Source organism: Numenius arquata, chromosome 1 (genome assembly GCF_964106895.1).
Source record: "Numenius arquata chromosome 1, bNumArq3.hap1.1, whole genome shotgun sequence".
In the NCBI taxonomy this organism is placed as follows: Eukaryota; Metazoa; Chordata; class Aves; order Charadriiformes; family Scolopacidae; genus Numenius; species Numenius arquata.
Genome location: NC_133576.1, coordinates 7,097,491 through 7,116,766, shown reverse-complemented (window position 1 = coordinate 7,116,766; position 19,276 = coordinate 7,097,491). Strand labels below are relative to the sequence as shown.

Here is a 19,276-nt window from a genome sequence, read left to right as displayed (position 1 = left end):
TGTCCAGTCGCCTGGGCACGCACAGAACACCACTGCCAACAATCTGCTCAAATATCCATATAAAGAACGAAAACACCCTGTTCTCCTTCCTAAGCTCTGTTTTTCAGTCTTGCCTAACATACCACACATCTCCAAGCTATCATCACGCATGGCTTAGCAGAGATGTTGTTACACCACACACAGATTCGTAAAACAGTCCTGGTCTGGGATTCTTTGAAATGGAATCATCAGCAAGTCACCTCCTGTCTACAGTTGGTAACATTTGTTTGATGAGTGTTTTGTTTAAACTAATTTAGATAGGAAAATCCCCTGAAGAAGCCTACTGTGAATGTTAGTCACAAAAATCAGGTGGAGAGGGAGGATGCAGTGCTTTGCAGGTCTTTAAACCAAAACCAATTCGATACCGGTGCGCACAATTTAAGGCAGTGTAAGCAGTTAAGAGCTAAAGGGCAATCTCATTTGTACAACATTGCACAAACCCAATAGTAAAGTTTTTTCCTGAATTTATCGGGAAGAAATCATTACAGCCATCAGCCTCTCAATATTATACGCTGCACAAACTTAAATGTTAATGACTACGTTATTAAGTTTAAAACAAAACACAGATCAGTTTAGAAGGGCTGTTTTGAGTGGGTTTTTTTTTGTTTGGTTTTTTTTTTGTTGTTTTTTTGTACTGCTAGCATCTAAAAGAAAAAACAAAAAGCCTTTTTAAACAAATTCAGGCATACATGGACTGTTACCGTCCGACAACTTGACGCTGTATAAGGGGGAAGAGGTTCCTCATTAAAAGATCCACCAGGCAGAGTCAGAAGTTGGGCTTCGCTCAACGTGGAATGAGAATGAAGAGTAAAGAGGCCACTTTGTCTCACGAGTGTCTATGCGGCAACGCTACCCAGCATTATTCCACCAGTTACGCTTGCCACCAGTAAGGAATATGTTGAAACTCAAACACCACTAGGCACAGTAGAGAGAAAACACTATTAACAGAATTCATGGTCGTTTAAGAGGTCTGTTTATTGGCTGCAGGGTCCAACACTGTTCTGCACTGCTGCCATTCGCAAAGTCAACTCCATTTTTGGTGCACAAAGGTTCTCCGTGCTCTTTGTTCAAAGGGCTCCGTACCGCCCCAGCATGACTTTCAACCCGTCATCTTTTAATCAACACTGATGATCAATGAGGCAAAAAAAACCCAAAACCCCAAACCATGCAACAAGTGATAGTCTGATAAAATTAGGCTGAGAATATTTATATATTTACACAGAGAACGTTCAACATTGTAACCTGCTTGCAGCTTTGTATTATCTTGACCAAGCATCCGAACAGCTACATTCTGGTGTAAAATACTCTTTCGATTAAGGTTTGGTGTAAAAGCTACTTATTTCACAATGCCTTTAACTGGATTCTACCGCACCTATTTTTGACACAGAATTTCTACACACCAGCACCACGCACTTTCAGTCATACCTCACAAAACAAGATAAGGCATTCGCAGATATCTGACTGCTGTGATCACAAGAAATCCATTTTCCAGAACTTTCAGCCACGACCTTTGGAGACCATGAGAGTCTTTCAAACATGAAGGGCGAGTCTGTAGGAGACAACCAGTTCTTCAGAGAACTAAAAACTTGTCATTTCGTGATGCTGCTACACACAACATATATAGAATTTTAAGACTATTTATTTCCTAAATAAAAATTTGTTCTTAAACCCCACTGAATAACAACAGGGCTTAGGCACTTCTGAAGATTTTATCTTATATCTATCTTTAGTAAGGGGAAGCTTTAGACTACAAAATACAGGACAAGCAATCATCTGTAAAGGGAAAAACTAATGATTGGCAAGAAGTAGGTCAATACTCTGAAAGCACAGACTATTTATGTGGACTTCACATCTACACCGAACCTCAGTGACCAGATGGGATTCTGTACATGAAGGTCTGCTGGAAGAAATCTGTCTGCAGAGCTAAGGATTTCATTGTTTAAATTAAAACTCGGTGTACGAATATGCTTTAGGAAAACTATTTTGCTGTGAAAAGTCACCCGTGCAAACAATTCTCTCTTCAGGAAAGCGCACCGTGCCCAAAAATGGAAAACTGAGTAACAGCGATCCAGAGCCCAACATGCTCGAGTCTTGTAAACAATGAAGACCAGGAGAATAAAAAGAGAACGAACATGAACCCACACACAATGGATTAGCCAAGACAGCTGAAAGATTTGTGGCGTTTCTAAAAATGGCTTTTTTTTTTTACATGGAGACTTGGAACCCCCCCTGTGCTGGCTGGCAAGAAGAGAACACCGTTCCACATAGGCGGTGGTCTCTAAGGCAGAGCAATAATCTGCTATTACAAAATAATTGATTTAAGAGCTTTCTTAAAAAACAAAGGCTTTTTACTTGTTAAACTGACAGCAGTGAAAAACCTGCTAAGGGTGAAAAGATTTATATCCGTGCATTTGACATCTATGAATATACATCATCTATGGACAGTTCAAGCGGTAAGCCTTGATCTCCAGAGGGAGGGAGTGGGCAGAAGGACGGAACAAGTTAACTGACTAGTGAGGTATGATGGGATTCTGTAAATAAATAAAGCTGCCCTGCAAAGCTTCCCAAATTTGTTAACCGTACTGCTTTCTCAAACAACACAACTAATGAAAACCACGTGCTCCAACAGTTAAGACACAGACAACCATACAGCCTTTACGGCACGCAGGACATGCCAGTTCATTCCTCAGCAATTACTTCCATGGCCAACAGAGGCTCAAAATCGTTTACTTGCTTAGGACCTACAGAATTAAAAACCCCTCCAAATTAAAAAGGTGAGAGGTTCCTATTAACATTCCCTTTTCTTTTTTGGTATAGCGCAATAGCACTTTAAGGGCCCAGCGGTGCCACCCGGGCCCCAGCAAAACTCTGATCATCTTCCCTGTCAATCTGTCTATATAAGGACAATAAATTATGATTTCAAGGGTTTGTTTAAAAGCAAAACAAAAAAGAGAATTTGTTTTCCCCATTTGATAACAGGAAGTGGGAACTAGGGGCTATACATAAGAAGCCTAAGTCAGTTGTTTAGAGAAGAAATAACTGAAAATATGGCACATTTACTTGTTTCCAAAAAGCACTATTAACATTCAGTAGACTTTTTGACCTGTGTTTTCTATGGATGTCCATCTGGGCATACCCGTAGCCCTTTTCCATTAAAAAAAGATGAGTCTTCAATATACCTATAGTATATCCACTAGCAGGATACAATAAAACAATTGACTTTTTTTCAGGACACTTACATTGCAGCCCTTCAAAAACTAGACATCAAAATCCACCCACGTGCAGGTAACAAAGCAGATGACGCCTCCCGCGTAACAGATGTGGGATGTACTTTCTGTAACAGCACCTTTATACTGATGTACTAGGTTAGAATCATTCTTCGTTTGCTCTGAAACCCTACACAGCACGATTTGCTCAGTCTTTCGGATCACATGAAATTAAGCTACCTAAACATCATGCATTATATGAAAAAAACATTACAAATTACTGTCGACTGAGCAGTATTCAGGCACCTACCACTTGGGTTCCAATCTGGATACGTTTCCTTGTCACCTGCGTTATTCCTCTGGCTGTTTAACTGAAAGGTATCAATTGTCACTAGTAGTACAAATATTAACCCTCTCTTCCATTCTCTCTCCAATCAATATTGGAAGGAAAACCGAGCACTGATTTGCTCAGCTCAGCAGTGTGAAAGTGCAGAATAAGGAGCATCTTGAGAGGCTTCAGGGTAGGACTGGTCTTCTAGCTGAAGAGCGAGCAGAATATTCCTACCCACTGACACTAGGCACACTACCTAGGGATCTCAGGTAAGCCACCTAGGCTGCCTAGCAAGTTCCTTGAGAGGATACTTCAGCTGCTGACTTAGGACTCCACCTCTCCCCCGTGGCTCAGGATGGAAGCCCAAGTTACGTGCCTCAGGTTAGACTGTGTAAACACACACACACACACAAATGCGTGAGCACGCACTCCCAACACAGCAAAGTTCAAAGGCTGCAACGTGAAGAGTGGCCGTGCTGGTAGTGAAAAAGTGAACTTTTTCTCTACCGCTGCTGCAACACATTTGAAGTGAACTGAAAACTGGTCAGCTGTCCCTGTCACGCACTCATGCTGTCGGCGTTAGAAATGCCACTGCTCTATGCTAAGGTGATTGCTTCCAGGCCTAGCCTCAAATGAAAAAAAAAAAAAAACAAAAACAAACAAACAAACAAAAAAAACCACCTCCTTACCATGCTGGATTCACCATGTTGGGCTGAATGATAAAGTTAGTCTACCTTTAAGCTGAAGTGGAGCTACTCCCATGGAACCTGGCCTGAGGAAAAAAAAAAAAAAAAAAGCAGAAAGTCTTATCTGAAAGGTGAAGCCATCAGATGCTATCGGAAGAATAACAACAAAGCACTTGGGGAAAGGCTGGGTACGAGGGAGACAAAGGTCCAGGCTCAGAGCACGTGCCATTTGGTAACTGTGGCAACAGCATAAGTTTAGGTGCTCAGAGTCCGAAAAGTGACAAAAATGGCATCTTCGCTCTCTTATTTGTGCATATATTGGAGTCTCACGTGCCCGAAGTGACAGGCTACCCCACCCTTTGCTGTGCCAGTTACGCAGTCGTAAACAAACTGGAATATTGATTGGGTCCCATATCAAACCAGTGACCCAGACCACAGTAGTCTCGGTATTCAAGCATTTAGCTTTCAATTGTCAAGGACAGCAGAGTTTTGCTATTTAAAGAAAGCTGCGTTTTTACCTGTAAACATAAGGCTTTTTTTCCTGAGAGCTCCTGACACAGAATTTTCAGCCCTCCCGCTATGCTATTTTTAGTCACTTTTCAGCGCAGAATTACATTTCAGCCTTTTGCCTTTCAGGAAAACTCAGCACAGCGAAAACACCACCAGGAGATGGAGAAGCTGGGCAAGCTGCCCAGCCATTAATCAGCTCCTATATCCTCCTTGGCTACAAACGCCGCCACAAGGATGACTCCACATACTCTGAAGTCCAGTGCATGCAGGAGGATGTTGGTTATTGGTAAGGTTTTCAGGTTTTGGAGTCCAATTACGGACTCCTATATTTCCACTTTAGACTCAAACTTGTATCGACTCAGGTAAGAGAGAGAGATAAGCAGCATTAGTATGGGATATGAACCTCGGCTTTACTATAGCAGCACGTTTTAGCCTTCTTTTCACTGGCTCATTTTCTTAGCCAGTTCTTGAGGATGAAAATGTTGCTGTTCTTTGGTAGGTACGGAAAACTGTCAGCAGAGTTCACCTGTCCCAAAACTGACACATGAACAAATGGGAACATTTTCAGCCTCTTTTAAGCTCTGACCTGACCTGCTGCACGTACCAAAATGGCGCCGTATCTTTTTAGCATCTTTTTCCTTTTCCTCCCTCAGTAGGAAATTATTCTTCCATCCCTTCAATCCCCACACACGCGCTCACACACACATTAAGCCAAACCGACAAGGAGAGCGTATGGGTGAGAGTCTATGGAACGACGTTCATTAGTACATCATTATGAAATTCTCAGGTTGTTTCTCTCAAAGAATATAAAGTTTAACACATTCTGTACATATTGTTGGTTTCTTAGTTATAAAGTAAACACAGTAACAAACTGTCCATAAAGCGTTGAGTTGTTTTAAACACAGCCCCTTCTCTTTTTATCTTGCTGAAAAGTCCTCTTCCGAGTCAGAAACACTCAAGCGATGTACTGCAAGTGTGCATACGGTGTACGACAGCAGAGGAAGGAAGAAAGAGGCACTTTTGATCGGCTGGTATTCTTGGACTTCCCTTTTTCCTGCGGAGGTTTATGTTCCTGACCACTAGATGGTGGTGTTAGCACAGAAAAACCGCTGTGGTTAGGCACTTGGCAACAAGGCTCCAAGGCAGTGCCCGCTCTCTGCTATGTCATCAGAATTGGTTTCTGCCGCACTTCCAGGATATCTGGGCAAGGGAGAGAAACAGAGATATACGGCAAACTCAGGAAGCTCCTGCAAGTAGCCACGGTACCACAAAGCATGAAGAACCAGAGATGCAATTGTGCAGAGCAGCACAGTTCCCCTGTTAACGCCAGTAAAGGAATTTAAAAACAAGTCACGTATGTCACTTTGCCTATTACAAGTCCAGTTTGATTCCCTCCCCAGATGCATCCTAGTGGAGACATGGTAAACCACAAATATATCCCATCACGTAGAGATGACGGCTAATCTACTAAGTATCATTTAAAGTGGGATGAAGCAACATGTGTCAGAGTGGTGTAATCTTCCAGGGAAACGAGTGGAAGTGCCATTACAAGAGATGTCAAGGGTTTTCTCTTTCTTGAAGGGAGAAGGGAACCACCCCCAAGATCCTTAAAGAGATTTTTGGCTCTGAAGATGTGGGTCCAAATAATTCAACTGTTTCATCCCTTCTATAACCCAAAGTTTACATTTCTGCACTCAAAAAAGCTGCCACAAAAATCACTCCTTTTGTTGGCTCCTCAGGTCCAGTTTGTCCAAATGTGACAGAATATGAACCTGTAAAAATATCTGTCATAATCATAGGTATCTTTCCAAATGTGGACGGGTAAAACCAGCATGCTGGCATGGCAGTATGTAGAAATTATCAGGAAACAAGGCTGTTATGTCCTTTTCAAGGCTGCACAGAGAATAAAGAACATGGGAAATAGGAGCACACGCTTAATTGAAAGGCTGATCACATACAGCTGCACAAAGAGGATGATGTGAGTAAAAATTGATCCACAGCTCCTGAGGGCTCTATCCACACTTGTGAAGACTGAAACACAGCGGAGTGAGTCCAGTGAAGGGACAACAAAGATGATTAAGGGATTGGAGCACCTGACATATGAGGAGAGGCTGAGAGAACTGGGATTACGTAGCATGGAGAGAAGGCTCAGAGCGAAGGAAGTCTTATCAATATGTATAAACTCCAGATGTTATAAAGCGTACTTTGATCGCTATCCCTGGGATTTTAGTTTCTTAGTACAGGCTTCCTAAATTACCCAAGGGAGATGAGCATCTTTCCCACTTGACCCTGCCCCACGTGTAACGCTCTCGCTTGCTGGAAAGCTGCCACTGCTGCAAATGCATTAATTACAAGAAGGCACTGGAAAGGGACTCTGCCCAATGTGCCAAGCAAAAGCAAGTGCGGGTAGTGAAAAACTGCAGATTAAAATTCTGCCTTGCAGCCCAGACATTTCATGTCCTATTTCTGTGCATCTCAATACATACACTGACTCCTGCAACCGTATGTTAAACAAATTAAGTCTCAGAAAGGATGTTCAAGCTCAAAGCAAATATTTGAGCACAGAGGCATTTATGCCACCCACTTGAGCAAGTATTAAATGCCAGCAGGAACAATACATCTTCTGTGAACTCCAAAATGCCTGTGGTGAGAGAGTGAGCGAGCTTGATGACTGCAGCTAACTAGCTGTAAGATAATCAACACAATTATCATAAAGAATAATTACGTATTTTGCTGAAACATTGTTCAAAATCCACCCGTAATTACAGAGGATCAATTTTTACTGGAATCTGTAATTTCTTCTAAATTGGAATCAATCCCTACATACAGTGGAAGGGCAAATGTAGAAACACCTCTTTGCTAAGTATAATTTCCACTTCTCCCTTATCAGCTACAGTTTTCTTCTCTGTAGAGTAAGAGCCAGTCTACTTTTGCAACAGGCTCCGAGATCTCAGCCTGCAAATGAGTACAAAACTGCAGCTATTACTATTACACTAGTGCAATATAACCAATGACATTAATTCGAATGCTACCTTCTAATCTCTTTTAGCAAAAGATTAACCTCTTGAACAACTTATTTCTTAACTCCTTTCCTTTTAGCTACCTTTCAGGAACAGTCTGGAAATAACCAATATGTAATAGATTGGTTTTGTTTTCAGGTGTGCTCCCTTTTCAGACCCAGACAAAAAATAAAAGCAAGCACTGATCAAAAGCCCACAATCCAGACAAACCTATTCAGAAGTCATCTCATCTGCTGGATGGGAACAGAAGGACAAAGCTTAAGTTTTTAGAGGAAGTAACAGTTATAAGGAACTTCCAGGTTTAGAGACAGGAGTTTATATTGCTCTAGGATCATAACTTTATTGTGGTCCAGATTTTTGAGTTGAGCAATAGTTTTGCCTAAGATACTGCTGTACAGCAGGATCAAACTTTCTTTCTGCTCACGACAGTCAACGAGAAGGCATTTCAGGGCTTCACTCAGGAAGAATGAAGAGAGTGGATGGTAACACTAATAACGTCTCTATGAAAGAAACTGTCACTGAATTTAGACAGGAGAGCCCTTCACCACCATAGCTTTCTCAGTTTTCAGATTTATCTCAATAGTCCCATGGGCATCCTCATACTGCAAGCTGTATCCCTAAAAGGCTAGCAGCCTTGCCGACGGATACATTTCAAACAGACCAGTTGTTTTCTCTAGGCCACCTGTATTTATAGGCAGATGACAGTTATCTGGATGAAAATTAAAACTTCAGTACTTATTGTGCTATCCTAGCCCAGCAGAACAAATGCAGAGTTGGCTGTCATCAATGTAGTAATTGGCGTAGCTAGACCAACAACACTGGGGACTCTGATTATTCACGGTAGGACATACAAACATCATTATGGGTCGTTTAAGGTATTAGATACCTGACAGATTTATGGGCATCAGTATGGGCACTTTGATCAGTCCAATCAACTTATACGGAAACTAATTTTAAAAATCAAAATTGGCAAAGGAGGTCACTCTAAATCCCAGAGCTGCCTTTGTCTAACCTTCGCAGTCACAGGTCTAAGCTACAACTATTGCTCTCAGTGGATGGGCTTGCAATGAGTCGCCTTGCACTCATGAGAAGGATGAAGTTTGAATTCCAGTATTAAAGCAACTAGTGTTCCTCTGGAAGTTTGTTAGAACAATCTACCAACTTGTTTGAAATGTCACCAAGATAAACTGTTCCAAAGCTGACACCACTCCACTTGTTCGTGCCGAGTTGCTGCTACAATCAGCAAATGAGGTCTGCGAAGTGATGTTCCCTTACAGAGAAATACATGTTCCTCCGTCTTAATAGCAAAATCCCACAACGCAGAAGGCTGATCGGGAACCAAAGGACTCTCTGTTCACGCATAACATACGTTAAAACTCACCTGTTAAAATTCGATGCAATGGCAAAGTGACGTAAGTTAAGTGTGCATAGAGTAGAAAGTTTTCATCTGTTCTGTTCAGCTTCAGCCACGAGCCCACCAGAGACCGTCCTGTTCCAGATAAGGACCGCGACCGCAGGTTTGTCGCATTGTGCAGATCTGTAAAGGTAGAAGACAGCAAGCTTAAAGTGATTATACTTTCTGCATTTTAGTGGAGGAGCCAATGAAAGCTTCTGAAAGTCAAAAAAAGAAAAGCCTACTATTTATTGTCTAGAGAGAAGTCACATGCAGGTCACTATTACTACTATTCTTATTTTTTTCAAAATCACTCAGGTCTTGTCCAGTGCAGAATTCACCATCAGCACTAAGGCTAATGAATTATATCAGCAGCTGGCAGCAGCAGTAAAACATTATCCCCTAACAGACCATCCATGAGAGGGAATGAAGCCCTTGCTACCACACCGCACAAGCGGAATCCTAACCCAGCCTTCTCCCATTTATAAAATAATAGAATATCCCTACAATTAAATAGTTACTCATGCAGAAATTCCCAAGTGTTAGAGAAGTAAAATTGTATCTTATAAAGAAAATTGACGTCCACAAGACAGGGAGAGAGTCAGCGTTAATTAGGCAGTTCACTGCAGATTTCCATGCATCCCCCAAGCCAAACCTGGGACCCTTCAGCGGTGCCTTTCTTCCCATAATTAGTTTAGAGGTCCCCAAATAACTTTAAAAGAAAAGGATGCCAAATCCACTGTAGGCTAGGGGCAGTTTTTATACCTGCAGGTCTCTCCCACAGCCAGGAACGCCCAGGGCACATAACTTTAAGCGTTTCTAAACTTTCCTTCCATTCCCCTGTAAAACTCAGCTGTGTCCCACAATGCTAAACACAAGAATTCTGGTCTGGAGTGATCCAAGCTCTGAGACTCATTTGTTTAAAAGTGGGTCCTGATCCACATAAAGAGGTCCTAGCACAGAAAAAATACATAGTGGCAGCTACTCTTGCAAGATGCATAACAAGGCAGGAGAAAAAACTTCCTTTTCAATCTTTCCCTGTAAGTGTGTGTAATGAAGCAGTCTATTCCCCCCCTTCACACATTGGCACTACGCCAAGAGCACTGTGGTGATCAGGTCAGGACCTGACTCTGGTAGCTGGAATAAGCACAATTCTCCTGTTGTGTCATGCTTGCACACAGCAAAAGTGAAGCGGGCCCTCGTGGGCTGCTCCTACCCCCAACAGGTCTGTCTGTACTGGGGGCAGGTCTGCGGCAGCACCGGCCAGACCAAGGACACTGCTGACCTTTACACGACCAAGTTCTCCTCCACTCACAAAGCCAAGATGCACCCAAATGTCTCCACTTCTACAGTTCACCCAGTGATAGGCTTTTTGAAGTCAGCTTTTTCCCTTCAAAACAAGAGAATTTCACCACTGCAGCTCCTGAGAAAACACTGGTAGGACACTCATGTTTCAGAAATTTGTAAAGAAATCTCATTTAATTACTTTTTCTTGTAAAAGTCTCATCTCTGAATAAATTAAACTTCCTAGCATAAGCTGTTAAAATATTCCTGTTCATTCTTAGGAACAATAAGGTCAAAACACTTATAATTCAGTGAAATGACACTACTCAAGTGTTTTATGTCTGTGCTATAAAATGTTTGGAAAACATAAAATTTGTTCACAATGTGTTAAACCATTATATATATAAGAAATTAATTCACTAGTTTTTTGTTTTAGAGAGTTCAGAACTGAACCAAAGCCAGTTGAAATAAATGCCTTTTCACCAACTCTTGATCAAATCAGGGAACTCGGAGGACCTCTCCATAAGAGTATGCTCTGCCTGACTATATTGCAGTGTCTGGGAGAGTGCCATGTGGAAGTGTTGTACCTGGGAAAGGGGGAGGATCTTTCCTGTTTATTCTCAAGTTTCTCTCAAATGCACCTATATAAAAGGGGGAGGTAAGTTTTAAGCCTATGTAGGAATTGTTGGTCTCCAGCCTTCAAAGAGTTGCCAAGCCTGTGAATAACCCCAGCTTCAGAGTAACACTGGTATTGGACTTTCTGTGCAGCTAGGTTTTATTAGACTGCAAACCTTTAGGAAAATCCAGCATCGGGATCCCTTTCCATAGCTCTGTGCCCTCTCCAGACAAGTCTGTTTAGCTGATATTACTTCTCTCACCTCCACCATCTTCATCTCTGAAGAACTCCTCGCTGTCATTTGCCGAGTGGGATTTTTTCATCTCAGCAATTCGATTTCGGGGCACTTTTCTCTTGAGGGATGGGGAGAAAAAGGATGGGCGATTGTTGCGTTCTGGGGTTGGTGGCGTGCTGAAAGAAGTGACCTGAAAGGGAGACAGAAGAAATGCTAGAGAAAGTTTTGTTTAAAAAGTTCTATGCTTGTTCTAAGAAATAATCAGTCTTAAATATGTGCCATGAGGCAGTCACGTGTAAAAACTCAGAGTCATGACTGGTGTCTAGCTCTACGTTTTATCAGAGTGGCCAGAAAATATCAACTGAACATTCAATGAACTGAATATCTCAGCTTCAAGATGCTCATCAAGATGAAAATATTTTAATATATCATTGCTCTCAACTGTTAGTGAATATGGAAAACCTTTCTCCTCAGCTCATGACTTAACAAGGAATTATAGCATAAAGGAACAAAATACAGATTCGTAATTTAGGTACAAAGAATGTCTATCTTATTTTTGCACGTTGAAACTCAGAAGACTTAATAGGCTAAGAATGTATTGTACGGGACATACTAAAATTGTGCATCTTCACTTCTTTGGCAAACACAAGGTTGTAGTTTCCCTGCTTAGAAGAATGCCACATGGGATTACTGTGGAAGGTCACACTGTGTCTGTGAAGCAGGGTCACAAGGCAATTAATTAACCTAAGATGCTGACGCAAAAGTGAATTCAAGGTACAAATATATTCATATCATACTCCAATATAGGATGGGAGAAAACAAGTTGAGAGGCCCCTGATGATTTGGTTAGTCAACAGAAGGATATGACAAACAGAAGGATATAATTGCCTATGGTGACACACAGGTTAGGGATGAAACTGGAAAGACCACTGTCCTTCAGAGCAGTAGTTACTCTTGCATAAACCACAATTAGTCAGCCATATCCATTTCAGAAAGAATTGAAGTGCAGTGCTTATGTACTGTTTTTGCTAGTAGTATTTTAATAGTTTCATTTCAAATTAAAAAAAAATACAGATAACTACTTTGCTTATGGAGGTGAACAACTTCTATCTCTTTGTTCCTTCTTCATAAAGCTAATTTAATAATCCCATAACTCTTCCTGAGACGAGCTCTGGTATTGCTCACATCTGTCCACACAAATAAGGAGGGAGGTGACATGTGAATGAGGATGACAGGGAAATTGGGCTGGTGTTACATTGCAGAAACACTCTATGTTGTCCCTCTATCATTAATGTAAAAAAAAAAATAAATCAAAAAATCAGAAGCATTCCACCACCCAGCTGATCCTCTCTTTACTGCACTTAATCTCTAATTTGTGCTTATCTCTATTTTTAATTCTGAAACCATTTCATATCACACCTGGAGGGGAAAACCAGAAACAGACAAATCACCATTAAAACCGCTAGCAAAAAGTAATAATAATACATTATCACATGTATTTTGACATTTTCCAGTTGAAACTGGAAGTCTTGGAGCCAAAAGGTCAGGAAGTCCCTCCTGGCCTGATTTCTCCAGGCTGTATCTCTACGGTAGAGAGCAAGCACATCCAGTTAACGAACTCTGTGCTGGCAGCTCATTTTGCCTTTTAGGAAGCCAGAAACTAAAATCACACAGCTTGCATAGAGAACTTTAGAAGAAGGCCCGCAGACCTTTAAACTGCACAGGTTAGCTATGTTACACAGGATACCAGACTAGAATCCATCAGGAACTTCCCAGCCCAGGTCAGGACCCATCTGTGCAGGTATTTTAAAGGCATGTTGCCTAATCCCCATTAACTAGGTAGAATGCCTTAATTGAAAACAAAGCTCAGGACTGAATAAGGGCCAGATCAGCATTTATGGACTAATTCTATTGGTATTTTACTGCACTTGCATTAAAATTAAGCATATGCAGAAATATGGTACTGCATCTCAATCCATAATCTTTGCTTTAATATTATATAGGCTTCATATTGGCAGCATTCATAAGCGGCAAAATCTCCTAACGGTACCATTTCCTGTGAGGTTTAACAAGCAACCTACATAATATACGGATTCCACATTTCTAGGTAAATCCCATCTTGTACAGAAATGGAATCTATTAATTTTCATAGAAAACAGGCAGAATCATCATTTTCCCTGGCATCAACATCGCTGTTGTTTCAACAAAACACTCCTCCAGAAGTATGAATCATCCAGTCATCTCTGTATTCAGTACTTGCTCAAGGGAAATTGATAGAAATCCATCTGCATATACTGAGGACGTTCAAAAATGTACACAGGCAAACCTAAGTTTAGAACCTTGATACGAGTTAATCCCAGCTTCTGTCCATCTACTGGCTTTGGAGCCAAAAATGTTCATGCTTAACCGTAAGTCAGTATTTCTGTCTGCTACTTACTCTCTCGTGCACAGGGGAGTCTGGATTTGAATCTTCTTCTGTCCCATACGGTGAAGTGTCACCAGTAGAAACTCTACTCACTGCCATCTCTGCGTGTCCTTTCCCTTGTGGCCCTTTCATTCGGACAAACTCCATGTTGTTATATTTATAAAAGCCAAAAGACATTTTTTGAGCCATCTTAGCTGCAACGCTCACCTACAATGCACCAAGACAGGAGAGAAAACCATGTAATATCATCTCCGTGTTTGACAAAAATACTGTTCTCTGAAAGCAGTTATCTAAGAATAAGTCAAAAACATAGTGGATAATGATCATTGTCTTGATTCTTAAGAAGCATTTTAAGCCACAATCTGAAGGAAGGCAATTTTACAGATACAAAAACAGAAGCTCAGAGAAGAATCAACTCCTTCAGCTCTCCAAAAAGCACAATTACCCAATGGCACGCTGAGATAAAATAAAAGGTTTTTTATCCAGACCCACGCAATGTGGCACACCACAGCACAAGCAGGCACGTGCACAACTCAGCCTGGGCAGGGACACTTGTTTTAAGTCCAAAAAGCAATAGACAACACACACGCAAGATGCCCCAAACTAGCAAAGCGCACTGCACAATTCTGGAACTACTTTGTGGCAAGTCAATTCAGAGGTTTCTGTGTCCATATTGTCAAGCCCAAAGCATAAAGGACCGGCCCCCATGCACAACTAACCTGCATGGCATTGCTCACCGCAAAACCCTGACAGCTTTTGAACCCTCTCAACAGACAGAAGGGCTCAATTTCCAGTTAACACAACTGAACTGAAAACTGAACTGAGAACTGAAAAAAGGAACAGACCAATATGAAAACAGTCAAGGTTTTGCCAAGTGAAATAAGTAGGACTTATCTATAAGTTTTAAGTGGTTTATTACAACTTGCAGCGGTTTATCTCCTGAAAGGGCCAAGATGCTCACCACGTAATGCAACTTGTACTGTGCTAAGAATGAATAGACACAACTGAAATCAAGTAACCTTCAAAAGAATAGAAAAGCTTGCATTTAACGTTTCTATAGGAAAGCTTCCTTCTGTGGCAGTGAAGCTACAGTGGCCTGTTGAAAATACCGTGAGTAAAACAACAAACTAAAGAAAAACACTTCTTGCATATAGCAAGGTAGTTATCAGAGTTTAAGATCTCCCTGAAAAACATGCCTTCTCTGAAGTAACTAGAAATATCTATGACCTTTCAAGAAAATTAAGGGCCTCCTAGAACCCTGTTATTCAGATAACTTGGATAACTATTCATTCTTGTGTCATGCTCTTGGGCTTCTTAATCAACTTGACTGTTTTTGGCAAACACCAGAGAAATACATCCTGCTCTGAAGACTCTCAGCTGTCTGAGCCAAAAACATTAGCTTTCAGGTAATTTTTCAAGCCAAAAGGGACAGACTACAATGCAGATGATCTAATAGGACAAAAAGCTAACAGCCTCAGCAGCAAATTAAAACTGTGGTCAGAGTATCATTGTACAAGGGATGTTGTCTTTCAGAAGTGCCTTACCCTGTTGTCATAGACCTTCTTAAGTGCTTCATAGCGGATGGACCCCTGAAAAATCACCCCTTGGAAGGTGTTGCTTTTGTCACTGGCCACCAGCTCCACACAGACCATTTCTCCTTCTCCCACAGTCATGTCACTGAAAACCTGCCAAAGATGCAAGACGAAACACTTCAAGGCAAACTGCAGCTGTTAAAGTTCAAATATATTCAGATTCCCATGATTCTCCTTAGGCCCAAGGCACGTTATGAGCAAATGGAAGAAAGTAAGGGAGCTGTATGCTCCACCCGAGCCTTTCAGAAAACCAGACTCCAGGCAGTGCATATTGCAAACCTTGTGTTGAGATAAGCAGCTACAACATCAGCCTGTCTTGCTTTAGCCCGTCATAAAGACAGATGCCAAAATCCAGCTTTAAGCTCAGATTTCAAACATTAAAGAAAGAGGAAGGTCAAATAAAAGCTACTGGAAGATAACCCTCAATTACCCAAGAATATTTGTTCAAAAGGTACAAGAAAGTAGCTAACTGGGAATCAGACTAGAATAGGACAAACTCTGCTGCTGTAACAATGAACTCACCTCTTCAAAACTGTCAATCATGAAGAATATGTTGGGGTAGCTGATCTTTGACTCCTCTCCTTTGCTGTCCATGGGGTGTTTGCTAGGAGATGCAAACACTTGCTGAGAAAGAGACAGAAAAACAACAAACCAGCTTCTCAGTTCACCATGCTTAGGAATGGACGCACTGAATACAAGGCAAGCAGTACCAAAACACCACAGTCCAACACTGCTCGGTCAGCCAACGTTCTCACTTACATTAGAGATGCTGGACATCCTGCAGGCAAAGCTGAGTTAGTTTCTGACTACAGCCTGTTTTGCAATAATGACAACACTTGTGAAATCCTTGCTTTTTCACATTCAAGTTATCAAATGCTAGTTGCTCCACTGTAAATGTCCCTTTGTGTACCTGACCTCTCACCATCCTATGGTATGACTGAGGTATCCTCCTTCTCATTAACAGAGAAAACCACCTTGAGCTGCCTTTAAGTTACTGCAACATGCTGTAAGGTAAAAGCACACACAGCAAGGAAGCTATTGTGGAGCAGCTGACCTAACAGTGCTTGTTTGTACAGTTAATTTCATTGTTATTGTTTGCCTAGTACCACAATACAATCAACATCACTCAGTACATGGCCCTCAGGAGGACAGGCACTTTATTTCTCATCTTCTGCTTCTTTCTCTATCCACTGTGCTTCCTCTTGCACCTTCCTCCCGCTGAAGCGGTTCCTGAACTCCTTTGGTCACTGCACTCCTCAAAACAACTGATGTTTAAATAGCTAAAGGCTTTAGATTTTATCATTCCAACAAGATTAGCAAGCAGGTAAATAGGGAGAAGAATTCATACCAAGTAGCTTTCTTTGTTTCCACCTCTGCTTACAAAGCAAACTTTGAATTAAAGAAAACTGTCAAATCTTAGCCCACTGTGAATGTGTTAAAAGCTCTGAATCTGCCCAGATTGCCAGGCTGGTATTCAACATGAAATATAACTAAGGGTAGGATTTAGATATTCATGAAAGGGTTTCTTTTCCTTATTTGTACTTTTGAAGCTTACACGCACATTTAAATACAGATTATTTAAAAGAAACATTGCTTCATGACAAGAAACAACATTAGAAAGTAACAAGACTCAGGAAGAGTGTGACCAGCAGGTCAAGAGAGGTCATCCTCCCCCTCTACTCTGCCCTGGTGAGGCCCCATCTGGAGCACCGGGTCCAGTTCTGGGCTCCCCAGTTCAGGAAGGACAGGGAACTGCTGGAGAGGGTACAGCAGAGGGCTACAAAGATGATTAGGGGCCTGGAGCATCTCTCTTACAAGGAGAAGCTGAGGGACTTGGGTCTTTTTAGTCTAGAGTTAGTCTAGAGAAGAGAAGGCTGAGGGGGGATCTGATCAATGCTTATAAATACTTAAAGGGTGGGTGCCAAGAGGATGGGGCCGGTCTTTTTTCAGTGGTGCCCAGGGATAGGACAAGAGGAAATGGGCACAAACTTGAATATAAGAAGTTCCACCTAAACATGAGGAGGAACTTCTTTACTTTGAGGGTGACAGAGCACTGGAATAAGCTGTCCAGGGAGGTGGTGGAGTCTCCTTCTCTGGAGACATTCAAAACCTGCCTGGACATGTTCCTGTGCAACCTGCTCTGGGTGGACCTGCTTTGTCAGGGGGGTTGGACTAGATGATCTCCAGAGGTCCCTTCCAACTCCATGTGATTCTGTGATGACTCCTCAAAGATGATGCTTGCACCAATGCCTGAAACAAGGACATCTTCCAGCCATCCTTCTTCTCATGCCATCCAATGTAAAGCAAAAAAACAACAAGAAAAAGCCCCCAAAAACCCCAACAACCCCAAACTCATCTCCAGTCAGACACACCTGAGATGTAAAGATCTTATTGTCAAGCCAACAGAGAAACAATGTAGTCTGCAAAATAATTTAGGGGAAAGTCCACCTTTTTTACACCGTTTTTGTGCCTTAGGTACTCTACTGGTATGAACACAGTAGCTTTGTCATAGGTCTGGAGTAGCAGAGCAATAGGGCCCAAATAGGAGCCTGAATAGGGCTTCTACCTACTCAACACCTGGCTGCACACTGACAGGATAATATATGCTTTCAAAACAAAGAACCATCAGAGCAGTAATACACATCCAAAAAATGTTGGCTTTTGTTCATTTAAAACTAAAAGCCTCAATGGTCCACGTTACAATGACAGGCCCTGCTGCAAATGTGCTTTCTACAGCAAATAGAATTGCCTTTTCTCTCTTCAGACATCAACTTAATGATATCGAAATGTTACTAGTGTTTACTGGTAAGTTTTAAAAGGGGAGACAAAGAAAAAACTGTTAGCGGTCTTATAGTATGAGCTTCTAGGAATGAGGAACAGAAAATTCCCTCCCTATTCTGAACACTGCTCACATGCAGCGAGGGCAGGTCTCTCATCCTCATCTTCCTAGTTTTTGAGTCTACACGCAATATTTACACATTTTTCTCAAAAGAACTTTGCAGAAGTTAGCTTGGGGTGAAAAACAGTAGAAAAAACAATGAGAAATGAAAGGCTTACATCAGCAGTGTAATGTGATGCCTCAGCAGCACCAGAAGAAGGGAACTACGCACCTCACCAACGCAAATTACAAATACAATAACCGGCATTGCTAGTTTTGTTTGTAGGCAAAGCAACAACTGTTTTGAAATGGTAAAACAAAATTAAAAGGATTAAAGAGCATTTATTTTAGGTGAAGCCAAGCAAGCAGCTAAATGAGCTAAAGGAATGGAAATGCCTAGGAGAAATAGCCTTTTAAAGGCAACAGGAGCATTTTAAAGAAGAGTTTCTGCCAACTGGGAGAAGTTGTTTTAAGGTCTGCAGGAAACCAAGTGAAGAAGTCTGGGGTTTCTTGTTCCTATTCCCTCCATGCTCCTTACTCAGTCTCCTCCACTATGCTAAACCCTGGATTAACTGCGTGCTGCAAACAAGCGAGTGATAAAAGCCTTCAGAGTGGAGACGGAATGAGCAGCTTAAGACAGAAAACAAGAATCTCATAAAACAATAAAAAGATAAATTAGTAACCAGTAACAGCCCTACATTACAGATTTACCCCAAAGGCTTCTCATAACTCAGGTCTCGTACAACTTCGGGTTTACCCTCAGATTGGTTAACAGTTGGGCACTCCCTCCCAGTGCGCCCCTCTCAAATCCAGTAGGCAAAGACATACGTCTTGAAAGCATGCAGAGGTCTTCACAATTTTTTTGACAGAGGCTACAGAGGACATTTAGATCTCACATTTAGCTGACTGGCAGGAAACATCACTAGCCAAAGGCTTGAGATGCTTCACAAAGATGCATCTGCCAGAGCACAGCCTGAGAACCGCTGCCCTGGTTTTGATACAGTTTTTAGGATTAGGTAATACTGGATGCCAACCTCTCATGCACAGTAATAACAGGATAA

The 19,276-nt window shown here is 41.7% G+C and overlaps 1 protein-coding gene across 1 annotated transcript in view; it reads right to left on the bottom strand.

Annotated features, from left to right (window-relative positions):
• Positions 1 to 997: 997 nt before the first annotated feature.
• The window catches only part of KIAA0930 (KIAA0930 ortholog), an 86,155-nt gene continuing 67,876 nt past the window's right edge, over positions 998 to 19,276 (bottom strand). Inside the window, exons 5-10 of the mRNA XM_074152708.1 lie at positions 15,860 to 15,961; positions 15,290 to 15,430; positions 13,758 to 13,952; positions 11,348 to 11,510; positions 9,174 to 9,329; positions 998 to 5,972 (exon numbers count right to left, since the gene is read on the bottom strand). Coding sequence (XP_074008809.1) covers positions 5,932 to 5,972; positions 9,174 to 9,329; positions 11,348 to 11,510; positions 13,758 to 13,952; positions 15,290 to 15,430; positions 15,860 to 15,961 — 798 coding nt within the window. The 3' untranslated portion in view covers positions 998 to 5,931. The remainder of the gene's footprint in view (positions 5,973 to 9,173; positions 9,330 to 11,347; positions 11,511 to 13,757; positions 13,953 to 15,289; positions 15,431 to 15,859; positions 15,962 to 19,276) is intronic.